This window comes from Ceratotherium simum, chromosome 11 (genome assembly GCF_057802395.1).
Source record: "Ceratotherium simum simum isolate JZ-2026a chromosome 11, ASM5780239v1, whole genome shotgun sequence".
Lineage (NCBI taxonomy): Eukaryota > Metazoa > Chordata > Mammalia > Perissodactyla > Rhinocerotidae > Ceratotherium > Ceratotherium simum.
The window spans coordinates 19,323,651-19,338,412 of NC_141910.1; the positions used below are offsets into that span (position 1 = coordinate 19,323,651).

Sequence of the window (14,762 nt, forward strand, 5' to 3'; positions counted from 1 at the left end):
CGGCAAGCGCACAATTAGAACAAACTTGGGTTTGCTGCTCTCGGACCAACCGAGACCTAGGGGAGCCCGAGGAGTCGCGCGAGTGCGCCCACGCGCATAGGCCAACGGCACCACGAGCTCAACCACAGCTGCGAAGCCCACTGGTAAACGGCGGGCCGGGGTGTGCGCTTCTCATTTTATAGGTGGGAGAGGAGAACAAAAGGGGAATTTTTACCCAGTACAATTGCCCACCAATCTGCATATCTCAAATTAAGGCAATCGGGTAACAAAAGTTCACCGAAGGACTAGGGGGAGAACTCAGTGATGTTGTATCAGTTTTGTATCCCCCCAAAAAACCCCATAACTTTGGTCCTTTATCTTTGACTTTAATAAAATAATGATTCGTTGAGAAAATGGGGTATAAATCTTCATTTTGGAGGCAATTAAAGTGTTGATTTCATTCATGCCCCTAAGCGATTCTTGTAATTTGCTCAAATAGCTTTATGTACCCAGCACTCCGGAGCTTTTAGAATCCCATTTTCTAGTTAGGCTTGTTGGATTACAATTTTTATTCAACAGCAGCTACCCGAGGGTTCCTCAGTGGAATCTGCATTTAACAGCTCCGGGGCGAGGGCTGGCAGGCTGAACCAGGAGGGAGGCCCGACAGCCCGCGGGGCCGGGGCCGGAGCCGCCTGCAGGTTTCGCACCTCGGCAGGGCCGCGCCAGGATTGCGCAGGCTGCCTGTTCTGTGCACTCGTCTACACTGCCGAAAGTTTACAACTTGCCAAATTATAGTAAGGACCCGGCGCGTTGGTGCTTTTAAAGCTCGGCTCTGCGTGCCCTCCACTCCTCGTGGGAAGGGAGGAATTCAGCCTCTGTCGCGGGGTTACCCAGAGAAATCCAAGCTAGGAATTTATTTTAAGGGGGGTGATGTTAAGAGAAGAAAACTTTAGGATGACACCAAGACCGAGGAGTCGGGCACTCGGGCAAGGACTCGACAAGATAGCGGCTGGCCAACAGTGATCATGGCAGAGCTTGCAAAGGAAAACTCTGCATGACTGGCTGTCCTTTGGCTTAACAAAGGCAGGCTGATCTCTCCCCCAAGACGGGATTCACGTGCCAAGTCAGAAAGAGAAACAACTCTGGGCCTTCACTTACTCATGGAGAGGCGGAGGAGGCCCCCAACCCAACTCTCTAGACGCGTTGCAACAATTCACAACAGAGAGCTGTCCTGAGCCCTGCTTTCTCTCACCCACTCCTCATGTTTTCACTTTCATTGCATTTTTGCAACTCCTTTGGACCAATCCAGAGACACAGGGACAGGAGAGACAGAGAGAGAGAGAGACAGAGACACTGGGAGCAAACAGTGGTGTTGGGGTGAGAGAGGGAGAGAAATCCCCCCAGCAACTCCAAATAAAAGTCGTCCCCACTTAGCAACGCAGCGAAAGAAGGGCCAGGAGGGAGGACGCGAGAGGAGGGGGTGAAGCAAGCAAAGGCCGGCAGCTGAGCGCGAAGGCGGCGCGAGGTCCCCCACCCGCCACACCGAGGGAGTCACCGGGGTGCCCCTGACGCTGACACTTCCAAAAGCTGCCAACCCAGAGGGCCCAGAGCACGTACCAGCTGGAGGATGAGTGGAAAGGAGGAGGAGAAATGTCCATATTTATCTGTTTTTATAACCTCGGCCTGGTCTTATTTTTTCTATTAAGTACAATAAAATGGGCGAGCTTGCAGGAGCGCTGCACAAAGCAATGTTCAGTGAGGTCTAGAAGCGTTCGGCCGAGAAAAACTGACAAGACAGGCTAATGAACCGTATAGACAGGGAGAAAATAGCCAGCATTTGCTAGATTTCAAACTCTCACAGTCTCTCTTAGACCACCTATCTTGGTTTATTCCTAATAAAATAAGAAATAAGCAGACCCTACACTTTTCTTTTCTTCCAGATAGAAGGAAAAAAAAATACTCCAGAACAAAGCCCTACAATCAGAGGCGGTCACTGGCAGTTAACACTCCCATTATTATAGAGGGTAAATAAAATAAAGACAAAAATTAAAAGCGACAAGAAACAGGTCAAGTTTGCAGGCAAAGCTTTTACAAGCTCATCTCTCCAGGTCGAATCCCAGAGCCAGCCTTAATGAAGCAATAATAGCCACATTATTCAAAAATTTTCATTTCGATGGAAATGTATCTAAAAGGGACTTAATCATATGCAAATAATAAAAGGAGGTGGTAGTGACCCAGCAAGCAATATGCATACAGATTTTTATCCCAGGGATGTTGAAATTGAAAAGCGCATACCTGGTCAGTTAGATTTGCTGATCTTGTTATATCTTCACTGTCTGATTTTGATCCTCCTTCTCTATCGTCTATCACCAAATCGATAGGCATTTTCCCTTTCAAACAGCTAATATACCGGTGGCAGAAATTGTCACATAATTCGTGTACCTACATTATGATAGAAATAAAAAAATGGAAATATAATCAGGAGTGCATAAATGACATTGACAAGTGCAATCCACCCCCCTTGTGAGATCTAAACTTCCAAATAGGGAAAACACAGGGCAATTGTCCTCCAGAGACCCCCAGACGCATCCAGAATTAGGAATAACTTTCTTTTCTTGCAAAATAGAGATATCCCAGAAAATTGACAGTGACAAGATGATTCACAAGCTACAACATATTCAACACCCGTGTTAAATTCATCTGCTCCCAGGGCTGTGGCCATTAGAGAGGTGACCTGGGTGGGTGACATTTAAGGTAAACTATTTAATTTCATCCAGTTACTTTATCATAAGTCCTTTTCCAATGTGTCTAAGGAAAAAAATGTGTGTGTATATATGTATATATACATATACTAATATATATATTTATATCTCCAAAGGAGCAGCACCGTGGTGGCACAGAATATATGCCTGACAAAACAAGTCCCTGTAACATTTGTAATTAGAGATTCGATCCATAAGAAGCATATTTTAGGATATTTCCTTCAAAAATTAGAAGGAAATCAATTGCCAATACTCACGATGTGAAAAAAACCTATAGCCACAAAAACGTATCAAATTGATTATGTTTTTTAAAAAGGAAAAAGAAATCTTCAAGATATTTAGGTGAAAGTGGAGTGGTCTCTTACAGGCCCCAGGCATCACTGACATGCAAAAATTCACAAGAAACCCGAGTGTGCCTGCAATTTAATGTTAGTTTGAATTACAATGCATTAAGTTTTTATTGCTGAGATTTATAGAATAGCTAGCAAAATCGTGTTATCCCACACCCTTTCTTGAGTGTGAAGGTGGGGTGTTTGCAGGATTCGCAGATTCAAGAAATTGACACAACTATCAACTCTGCTTTGTCTCTGCAAAACGTTTAATGTGCCTCCCCCACCACCTCCTCCAGACTGCCTGCCCACTCCTCCTCCTCCCCCTCCGCCTCTCCTCTGTATCTGACCTGCTGCTGCTCTCAGACTGTCTTCCAGAAACTCACCAAAACTAAACAAAACTCCCCCCCCACCCCCCAGAGGTAGCAAAGAGGAGGAAAAGGAAGAGAAGGGTCCACGAAGGTAACCTGTGAAGCAAACTCACAGCAGCATTCTAAACATCAAGGGGATGCATAGAATTGCAACTATTTATTCAAAGCCGGCAAGGTATTAAGAATGAATACAAGGCTAGGGCGTTTGTGATCCCAGTTTTAGCGGCTGAAATTGTAATTAAACTGCAAAGAAAAATGGACACTAAGATTGGCCTTGACACTAATTACCAGAAAGAAAGACATTTATGCAAATGTCTCAGAAGTCTGAACTTCAGCCATTCTGAACCCTCCCCCACTGTGTGTTTGGGGGTGAGGAGGAAGCAAAAGGAAGAGAGGCTAGAGAAATTACCTTCTCTAATTCCAACAGATGAAACCTTAATACTTGTATGGCTTGAATCATCTGCAAAGATACAAAAACAATGAGCACCCCATTCCCAGTTTGCAGAAAATTGGCTGTCACAGCCCTAACATCTCCAGCCCACCCCCTTCCCCCCAGTAAATAGAGTTATTTTGATTTATGGCAATAACACTAAAACTTAATAGCAGCAACTGGGTACCATCTAGAGGTTTATATTTCTTAAGGAGAAAAAAAATAGCTAAAACAACAACAAAGCATCTAAGTGGGGATCATAAACACTCTCCTCCCCCACGGCTCTCCCCTTTCTCGGCCCCACTGCCCCCACCCCACCCCCAAAGGGCCACATCCCTGGACTAGATGTTTCCTTGGAAAGGAGTGCACGGAAAATATTCCCAATAGTCCCCAAATTGTGGCTTTTCACACTGCAAACTTTCTGCTGCCTTCCGCACACCTTTCAGGCGAACTGGTAGTTTGGGGGCTCTTGCCCGGTCGCTGCCCTGGTGACGCGACTTTGAGGGCTGGGAAGTCCGCAAAGTTTAAGCACACACGCTGACAGGCCGGGAGATAAATCCCCGCGCTGATTAGAGCCGCGCTGCCCGGCTGTCATAAAAAACAAAAGCTCGCATTTCCCCGCGCCAGCTCGCCCGGCCCCTCTCGAGATGAATTTATTTCCCAGAGATCTTGTCCCGGACCACTTGTCCGTGGACGGAAACATTTGCAACCGACTTGCAGCTATGGGAGGACCGGTCTAGAAATCTCAGGGCTCTCAAAGCAAAGCTCGGGGGTTGAGGGGAAGGGAGATGGGGGAGGGGAGTAAGGGGTCCGCTCTTACCAAGTTATCCAGTTCTGGATTAGAAGAAAATAGAGGTTTTTCTGCGCGAATCTAAATACAAGTGAGAAGGGGAGGGGGGGAGGAGAAAGAAAAATTTGAAATCTGGTCGCCTTCCTAGTTTCTTGCCTCATTACACTGTTGGGGACAGGATGTAACCTCCGGGAGTGACTCGGTGACACCGAGTTTGTCCCGCGCAGAAACACTTCAATGTGAATCAGATAAGCTGAAAACAAGCCCAGAACTCAGGGTTATATCTACCAGAAACTACGCTTCTAGAGAACGCTGCCCAGCTCTCCAAGTCCAAGGCAGCTACCGCGCGTGGTGTTTGTGATTTTATTTTATAGAGTGAGCTTTCTGCGTGAGGTTCTGGAGCGTGAGTTGGGAAGAATACGAGCGATTTTCAGTCGTCCGCAAACAGACACTCATGGGAGGAAAATCTCAGGGTAGGCGTAACAGACATGGCTTAGGGTGGACTATTTGCTGGTTCCTTTTGAAAATGTACTAGGTGTGGGGGCGGGGGGAGGAAAGGGGAAGGCCTTCTTTTTATTTTCTTTTACTTTTTAAACATTTATTTTGCTGACCTGTTTGGCGAACACAGCTATGTCTTCATTGAATGACTCTGACGAGCAGACGTCCCCGCCCGCCACCCCCGGCTCTCGGGGGGTACAAGTAGCTAATTCACATTTCTCAAAAATCAGTGCTAAGAGAGGGAAGAGGGGGTGTCTGCAAGAAAATACAACAGTCACAAACAACACAATGGTTAGTCCCGAGTCAGTGGAGAAGGCGCCCAAGAAAAACAGCGGGAGGAGCTCAAGGCAGGGACCCCCTCTCTGATTTTGTCATCTACTTTCTCCCTCCCTCCCCCACCCAGGTGACTGCTCACCTCCCCTTCCTCCTAGGGCCCCGAAGTCGGAGGCCCTAAGCCATGGGCTGTATCTCAGAATCGGTTCAGCATATCTGGCCGGAGAAATTGGTTAACATTTGCTGAGAATAAAACCCCGGCGGTTCCAGCAGCCATTTTGAATTAAATTTCCCACCCCGACAAGCCCTCGTCCCTCTGCTGCACATCCAGGACCTGGTGGAGGAGAAAGGCGCTGGGCGCAGGGGTTGGGAAAGCTCTTTCAAGTGGGTTCCTCCACGGCAGCCTCCTGAAGCCCTGGGATCGGGGGACCTCGGTGGCAGGCGCTCAGCTAACTCGGGGAAAGGAACTCTATGGCTGCAGGACCTACTGTCAGGGGGCTGCACCTACCGACCCCGAACCCACGGCCCTCGCAGAGCAGGAAGCCTCCTCCTCAGCTCCCTGCACGCTTCCCTTCCTTCGCCGATGGTCCCCACCACCTCCAAAAGAAAGTTCCTTCAAATGTTCCTGCGGTAAAGCATTTCATTTTGTCTCTGCGGAACGGCAAAGCAGCTAGTATTGCGAGGGGCCTAGATGTCGCTTATCTCAACCCATAAAAAAAAAAAAAAAAAGCTTCTTCTAATGTCCAAGGAGGTGTCTCAAGTCTTTTATTAGCTCTCACAGCCCAGCTGAGAATTTAACAGTTTGGGGTCCTTTTCAAAGCTTCCCCAAATATTACGTCCCGGAGCCTAAGGCATTTGCAGTTAACGCTGCGAAAGAACGCTGGGATTTAAACAAGCCCATCGCACAAGGGACCAGAAAATAAAGCAGAAAGTGTTTTCAGCTGGGGAAGGTCAGTGTTGTGTGATTCTTTCAAAAGAAGAAATAAATAGAAACAAAAGTTGCTGAAAGTAAAAAGAGGTCCCTCAATTCATCAGCACACAGTAGGCACAAGGACCTTTCAAAGGATTTTACTAGTCCAGGGTCTAATCGAATGGTCGGGGAGAACACGGTGTAAACCGCAGCCAGAAAACAGCACCGGCCGGAGAGCACCCCGCATCCACTTCTATCTAAATCCTGCAGGTTTCGCCTTTGAACACAAAGTACTAAAACAGCTAGAAGTTTCTTAATGTCTGTAACAATTCAGAGCGAGCCCCTCTCCTTGACTACAGTGGTCAAACTCCCTAAATGCAAAGCATGTTCCCCTTTGCCTGACCTGCAACTGTCCTCTCTTGATTTTATTGTGTGGCGGCAGAGGCAGCATACGGTTGCTGAGTAAACTTAGCAAGTCAGAACAATCAGTGGCTTAAAAGATTTTCCCCTAAACTAAAAGTTTCGTTCCAACACAAAGGCGCCTGCACTCAGAAACCCTCAACGCTCTCCCAGCGAAGCTGAGCAAGCGAGGACTCCAACCCGCTGAGCTATCGAGCCGGGGTCTGAGAGGAGACGAGGGACCTTTGGCAACTTCTCCCACACCGCGACCCCTTCGCGGGCACGGCTACGGCGGAGCGGGGCGCTGGGCGGGCGCCGAGCGTATGTGGAGATGGGGAGCATCCGGGAGGGCAGGCCGCCTCCCCAAATTCTCCATGCAATGCGAATGAAAAGTCACCCAATAATGTACCTCCAATCCAGAGAGCTCTGGCTTTCCTCTTACCAAGGGCAAAGGGAAATAGGGGAAGCATCGCGTCTCGACTACTAAAACTGCCGCCCATTGTACCTACCCATAAATGGCATCTTTATCTCTCTTTAAAGCGTCATTGACGGAGGAACCCATGCTGGGGGCCATGGCGTTGGTGTGAGCTGTGTGCGGGTACTGATGCGAGTGCAGAGGAGGCCCGTGGTTCAGGTGGTGGACCGGCTGCATGGACCTGGCCGCATGCGGGTCCCCATACATCGTGGAGGGGATGCCTACTCCATCCATGCCCCCGTAATGGGGTAGATCGTCGTACTGCATGACAAACAGGAGAGAAACAAGGTTCAGAAGGCCAGGCAGGCAAATGGGAGAACGGCAGAGCGCGGAGCTCATCCAACGTCAGTCCAGCTGGATCCTTCGACTCGGAATTCGGTGGCCTTACATCTCTAAAGTTGAGATTTCTTACTTAAAAAACAGTTTTTAAAGTAAAATTTCTAGGATTCTCAGTGAGACTCGGCTAGGATGAATGGTTTTGCCCTAACTTGTGTCCCTATCAACTAGTTCAGAAATTCAGGATCCTTTGGCAAGGAAGGAAGGAAGAAAGAAGGGAAGAAAGGGAGGCTTTCACCCGGAGGGCGGAAGGTAAAATGTGCATGTCTCTAGAGGAGGAAATTCAAAATCACAATAATAAAACGTGCCAGGACAGTGCAGCAAACCCGCCTAGTTGCACAGCCCCTTCCCATCGGGGGGAATTAAAAAAAAAAAAAAAAGTTACGATGGGAAGAGCTACGCCAAGCACGTGAATTCAGACAGGCTTCTCATTTTATTTCTCTGCCAGCAGGGGTTAGGCAGTCCTGCAAGACACTGCATTTCCTTTGCTTTCCAAGACAAACTCTGCTCAATTATACAAAATTAACCGGCCTCCTTATAAGTGAAACTTGGAGAAGGGTATGTTTTCTTGTACATTAGAGCTGAAATTAGAATTGGACAATTTTCCCCCAAAGTTAAAGAAAATCTATAGTTGGAGCAGTTATACTATTTTTTCTACTCTTATGAACTTTCTCCTTGGACTAGAAGTCAATGAAGCAAATATTACTCATCAAGTTTAAAGCAAATTCAAAAGCAAATGCATATGCAACCCCCCATCTTCCTCCTCCAGAAAAACTACTTTCATATTGATTGTCATTATTTTTGTGTGTGAAATTTAGCTATTTAGATTTTTCTCATTGCTTCATTCCAGGCAAGTTCTTTTCCCAAGATTTGGAGGCGCCCAGAGTGAATTGATTTTCAAAGAAAAGAGGAATTGCCACTTTCATCTCCTTAAAGCCAGAGGTGTGAAAAGAGTTTGGAAGAACGCTGACATTTGCCTGAACCAAAGGAGTAAAGAAAAATGTGTCAGCCTAGTAACTTTCTTTTGCAAACAGGGCTTTGAGGGCCAGGACACAAATTATGCAAGGAAGGCTTTTTGTAGACCCCTTTTCTTTTAAGAAACTACCTCAGTTGGGTTGTCATTGTCTCATTTTACTCTCACTACATTTCCATTCAAATAGGAATATTGGGGAAATTAGTATTGCATTTTTAAAGTGAGTAGCTGTGTGCTTAGTATCCAATTAGTGCTGGGCTTTTCTAGGAAAAACTTTCAAAGTATTACCTTGCATAAAAATCTGTGCACATTAAAATTACTTTTAAAAGATGGATGTTTTCCGACCCAGAAAACCGTTGTACTATGACAAAGTTATTTGCTTAAACAGCTAAATACTTCTAATGATATTAAGGATGAGCATAATCAATAACATATCAGAAGTTTCTCGTTGCTTATTTTAGTTTAAAAATAGCTTTAAACTTCTGCTCCCTGAACGCTCACATTGTAGCATTAGATATCTAGCGTTTTTTTGTTTCTGTTTTCCAAACAAATGATTGCCCGAGCTTGTATTTTTGTTTATATAGCTGCTGGTTAGGAATCTATAGAAAACTTGATTACTTGAATTAACAATTACATGTAACATACATAAGTCTACAAATGCATTGAATAAATCCTCTCGCTTTAGGCCACGGCTTTAGAAGCCTCATTCAAAAAGACAGAGAGAAAAAAGGAAACTTTTTAGCAGTGTCTTTCAGTCACGTTTCAATTTAATCTCACATTTGAGTTCCACAATTGTTTTTTAATACGTACCCTTTGCGCCATCGGCCTCCCTGGCTCCCTTCCTACTTCAACTTCTAATATATCCTCTTTAAGGCCAGTGTGAAAAGAAACAAATAAGCAAATTCCCCCGGAAAAAAAATTTGAAAAGCACGACGAAAAATCCCTTAAGGTCTCCAGCAACGTGAGCTACTGGTCCCAGATCTTCGGTCTACGGGACCTGAAGCAAAGCGCCCGAGTCACTGAGCATAAAAGCGCTCCGTTTCCAAGACAGCAGCGGGGGCAAAAAAAGCAGATCTTCTCTCCCCAAAAAATCAGTTTAAAAAAAAAAAAAAAAAGAGCGCCCCTCAGACCCAACTACCAAATCTCATGGCTTTCTGCCACTCCGGCTGTCAATCACAGGCGAGGTTGTCAACGTGGTGAATGAATGATCATCCGCTCTGTCTTCTTCTGGTCAGAACACCTCAAATGTTAATATTCAAATGCACAAAGCCCTAGCGCTCGCTTCCCTTGAATCAGTCCTAATTCCTAATCAGTTTCTCTCTTCTCTCGCTCGCTCTCTCTTTCTCTTTCTCTCTCTCTCTCTCTCTCTCCCTCTTTGCAACTGCTGCACTGGAGGGAGATTAGAGGAGGAGGGTTAAAAAAAATGTCTGTCTGAGTTTGTCTTAAAGGAGCCACGATCGATGCTGCCCGCTTGCAGTCCCCGTGCGTGTGTAAAGTGTGTGTTGCACAGGCGGAGAGGTGGATTCCGACCAGAATGCTAGAACCCGGAAGTAGTGGTGGCCATAACAGGTCGCGTCTTACACAATGCATTGGGCTGCAGCAAGTAGGCTCCTCGGCAGGGGTGGGTGAGCGAAGCGAGCTCTGGCCGCACTGGAGAGGCAGAGAGGCGCTCCATTAAATCGCACGCCCAGGCACAAACACCCACACACCCAGGGCACACGCACACAAATGCGGGCAGCAGCCCCTAGCCGCCGGCTTTATTTTCCGTATTCTTTTCTCTCTCTCCCCCTCCAGACTTTCTCCCTAAAGCCGACTCTCTTGAAATAAATTGGGAATAAACGCTGGGCAGGCAGCAGCCGGAGTTATTTTGCACAGGGCTCCGCGCATAGACTTCATGACTTTCCTCGAAATTATTGGGGTCTGCCAGTATTTTTCGGGGCGGAGGGGGGAGAAGCGGCGAGTACTGGATTCTCAGAACTAAACACCCCAAGTAGAAAAGTCAAACCCGGAGCGAGGAGGAGGAGCAGGAGAAAGGCTGGGGAAGACTCTGCTAGGGAGTCCCGAGAACGTGGGGTAGAGATGGCTGGGGCTTTCTGCAGATCCAGCTTAGAGGTTTTTGCTGTCGGAAGTGGACACCCGGCCCAAGGAAAGGAAATGCTTGCATTTTCTCACTTTAGCGTCTGGGCGTCCCCACCTCCTAGCCCCGGAGGCCCCCAGCCCCAGCCCCGGCGTCCTGCGCGAAGTGAGAGAGGAAGGGAGGGAACAATAAGCTGAGAGCCGGGAATGTGCCCCCAGCGCCTGTTTACAAACACGAAGCTATTTATGATCGCCGGAAAGCGAAACCCGACGCGGGCTCGGAGCAGCCCAGACCTCGCGGGTGGAGACGGGGCCGCGGATCCCCGGAGAGGGAGGCTCTTTCTCCGACCCGTTCCGGGCGAGGCGGCCGTGCGCCCAGGGCGCGGCGCGGCGCGGCGGGGTCGGCGCGCTCAGCTCGGGCTACGCCGCGCCGCCTTTGTCTTCAAGGCGCCGTGGGGCTCCGGCCTCAGCAGTGCTCGGGCCGGAGCTCTTTCCCCGGCGACGCCCCGCGCTCTCCTCCCCTGCCCTTCTCCTTACTCCGCTCTCCTGTCCCCAACCCGGCTCAGGGAAAACTCCCAGTGCCAAAGAACAAGAAATTCAGTTCGGGAGCTGAGATTTCAGACAAAAAGCTGCCGCTAGCCACAGCTCAGAGGCTCCAATCAGCCACTGATTTTAACTTTTTCCCTTTAAATACCTATTCTCTGCCTTAAACAACAACAAAATTCCTTTTCTTTATTCTCTCACTCTAAGTCTGCCCTTTATTATTCTATTTAGTGGTGTTATTTCGTTTTTATTTTTCTGCCCGCCCGGCTCTGATCTGCCGAGATGGCTCAGCCGCAGCAGCTCGACGCGGGCTGGAAATCTCACATCCCGGAGCAGGGCTCGCAGCTCGCTCGGCTCGGAGCAGGATTTTTTTCCCTCCCTCCAGCTGAAACCTCGCAGAAAACTCCCCCTGCGGTCGACTGGAAAATGAGCTCACCCAAATCTCGGTAGGCAGCCGTGGAGGAGGGCTCCGCCAATCAGGAGGCGCTCCCGCCAAGGCGGCCGCGCATTGGCTGCGGGGAAAATCAATTATCAAATAATCGATCAGCAGGGAGCTTCGATCTGCCGGGAATGCAAACTGCCAGTCCCGATTCCCGCCCTGATGGTGGCCAAAAGGCAGTCTCCACTAAAGCAGCCGGCCCCTCGTTTCCATCGTCCCCACCCCCATCCCACCAGCTGCGGCCCGAACCCTCACCCAAAGAGGGATGTGGGTAGGGGGAGGAGTTTTGAGAAAGATTAGGGGTCCCCTATCCACGGAGATTGTTTGGAAAAGGTTCGGAGCTCTAAAATGTGTTGAGGACAACTCTTAATGCGCAAACTAAAAGAGAATTTGCATCTGTCCGAGAGGCAGGACTCAAGTTTCCAAGTGGGATTTGGAGGAGCAGGGGACTCAGGGCGAGCATCAGAACATAGATCTGGAATCAGGTTCCACCGAGCGCACGTAGCCTCCCCTAAGCGACATCTATTGCTTCTTTTAGCACTTCGCACGAATCAACGCCCAGTTCCCCCTAATAGTGGAGTTTTCATAAGGCCAAGCAGCTAAGCCTTCCCAGCTTCCCGCACCCACCTCCGCCCCAACGCCGTACTGGCCCCAAGTGTGGCTAAAGGGCTGACGCGTTCACCCAAAGCCTTCGGATGTGCTTTGCCTTGAAAGAGCTCCGACTGTTTTAAAAATTCATACTAGGATCCTTCGTCATTTGCATCTCTCTCTTCTCTTTTCCTTTCTTTCCCTCTCCCTCCTCCTCTGTCATCCCTCCCCAAGTTTTAGGATCTTTTACTTTTCTTCATCGCAAACGTGTAGAGTTTTCTGGTACAAACGCCCCGATACATCACGCGGGCGGTTAAGACAGGCCGGCGTGCCAAAGCCCAGGGAATGCAAGTAAATTACCAGCGCCTTTATGCCACTGCCTGACACCCGCCCCCCCCCCCCCATGAACTTGGAAAAAGAACTTGAGGCCAAGATGGAATCTCCCGGTCTCAGGAAGGCATTTCTCTGTTTAATTCTCGGGAAGCTGCGCTGGCTGGGCCCTGAAACGCAATCCTTTTCCGATTACGGAGAGGATCAAACTGGGCTGGCAGCCTGGAAACCCTTCCCCGAACCCCAGCAGGCTGCGGCCAACACCTGAGCGCCTTCCGACGGCTGCTGGCGGGGTGTGAACGTTTTTTCCAGTAGGCCCGACAGGCATCAGCGCGGCTGGAGGTAGGGGGAATCAGGAAGGGGGTCAAGGCAAACAGCGACGTGGGCACATCTACATTTATGATGCTTAAATGAACTGCGAGGGAAGTTGTGTAAGTATAATTTAACTGAGAGAAATTTACTGCGAAATGCATCTCGATGACCATGGTCTTTAACAGTCGTAGGTGTTCTCTGGCAAAGACTTAGGTAACCCGCTTGGAGTTACCTCAACTCTGCAGCCACGGTTTCAAATTTGGAAAAAGCCAGTTTTGATATCTATTTCTTTGACGATAGAATTTATTTTGTGTTGTTGCTCTCCAGTAAATTTTTTCATTTTTTTTTCTAGCAGAGATAAAAAAAGAAGGTTCAGGTAAGTCACTCCTTTTCAAACCAAAAACTTCAAAGCAGTAGGAAGACTATTGTGTGCTTCAACCATGATGTGTCAGATTACCTTATAAATGTACTGAAATGACCTACACACAAATTTTTCTGAAAGAAAGAGATAGTTCGAGTTTATGGGCTTAAAATAAACTCTTATTAGTTTTGAAAGTGTCTTCTTTCTCCCCCCTCCCTTTCCATTTATAACTGTGAACCTAATGCTACTCCTAGGTCTTTGTAAGATTAATTCTGAACAATCAAGGGACTAAAACACTTTTACAATGTAATTACAGTAGTACAAATTGTTTGCCCAAACCTCATTCTGGATAAGGATTTTACAATTAGCAAACAGTTATTACAGTTGGGGCTTGCTGAGAGAAATTGCACAGAGGACATCTAGAATTGCAATATAGTAGCCATAAAAAGAAAATACAAAACTCCTTTAGCAGGGCAGCAATTAATCATCTATTAAAAGAAAAAGGTAAAGGGATAGATAGTTCTAGGTATCTTAGTAAACTACTACAGATATTTATAGCTGTTCGGTGACGATACCCATCCTTAGCTTATTTAAGATACTTGCTTTTTAAGGTAATAGTACTTTTATTTTGCAAAAACTTGGCCTGGTGAAGAGTTCTGGCACTTGCCCCTAGCTTTTGTGACATGGGCCTTCCATATTCAGCTTACCCTTCATATCCCAGAACATCTTCCCAAAGATAGAGAACTAGGACTATAAAAAAGGAGGCTGGGGCCTAGGTCTCTATTGTTTGGACCCTCCTGCAAGGAGGCATTTAAAGCAAGTAGTGCCCCTTTAGGCTGTTGGTGCAGTCCTCTCTGAGAACTCCCCTCTAATCTTCTGTTCTCCTATAAGGAATTGTGCCTTTGGAAAGACCTATATCCTGAATTAGGCTTTTGTCCTCAAAGTTCACACTGATGAATCAGTTCCCAAACCCTCAGAAATTAAAGAGGCACCTCTTAAGGTAAAATGTGTGTGTATTTGCCAGCCCAGAATAAACAAAAGCCTGTTAATCAATCGAGTTTGGCAGCTGTGTTCACAGAATGATAAGGGTTTATCATCTGCCACCTAACTTTAAGATGCCTGTTAAAAGGTTGTGATTGCTCTTTAGGTCGTCCTGTGGTTTGGAGGCTTGGGGTTTGTACTTCAAGAACACTCATCCTCCTCATCTTACCCCCACATTAGCATTTGCATTTCAAAAAACAGAAATAAGAGGAGGGAAAGACAGTTTAAAGAAAATAGATTTAAAATCTAGTAGAGATAATAGAGGAATGCTGGAGATAAGAGCCTAGATGTGATATGAGAAAGGTACCAAGAAGTCAAAGCTAATGAATGGCTGTGAGAAAAGTGAAATAAACTATTTAGAGGTCTATAAAAGGGAGAAACCTGGTTAGGTGATAGGGAAGGGGGTTAACCAAGGGGATTAGGGAAGACGCTAATCAAGTGCCCTGAAGCAATCCTGGCCATAAGAACTGGGAGATTTGTTTACTGCATTTTGCTTCAGAAAACAAAGAATGTCTGGGTCCAGTTCAGAAGTCAATGAGAGGTCAGC

General features: G+C 47.3%; 1 protein-coding gene and 1 pseudogene across 2 annotated transcripts in view; one reads left to right on the top strand and one right to left on the bottom strand.

The window, feature by feature from the left end:
• The window catches only part of MEIS1 (Meis homeobox 1), a 130,343-nt gene extending 120,207 nt beyond the window's left edge, over positions 1 to 10,136 (bottom strand). For both annotated transcript variants that reach the window (XM_014791462.2, XM_004435613.3), the window contains exons 1-6: positions 9,336 to 10,136; positions 7,251 to 7,477; positions 5,273 to 5,414; positions 4,692 to 4,742; positions 3,851 to 3,901; positions 2,275 to 2,421 (exon numbers count right to left, since the gene is read on the bottom strand). In XM_014791462.2, the coding sequence (XP_014646948.1) occupies positions 2,275 to 2,421; positions 3,851 to 3,901; positions 4,692 to 4,742; positions 5,273 to 5,414; positions 7,251 to 7,477; positions 9,336 to 9,347 (630 nt within the window). In that variant the 5' untranslated portion in view covers positions 9,348 to 10,136. The remainder of the gene's footprint in view (positions 1 to 2,274; positions 2,422 to 3,850; positions 3,902 to 4,691; positions 4,743 to 5,272; positions 5,415 to 7,250; positions 7,478 to 9,335) is intronic.
• Positions 10,137 to 10,788: 652 nt separating this feature from the next.
• LOC147915937 (uncharacterized) lies at positions 10,789 to 11,594 on the top strand (annotated as a pseudogene).
• Positions 11,595 to 14,762: the final 3,168 nt, after the last annotated feature.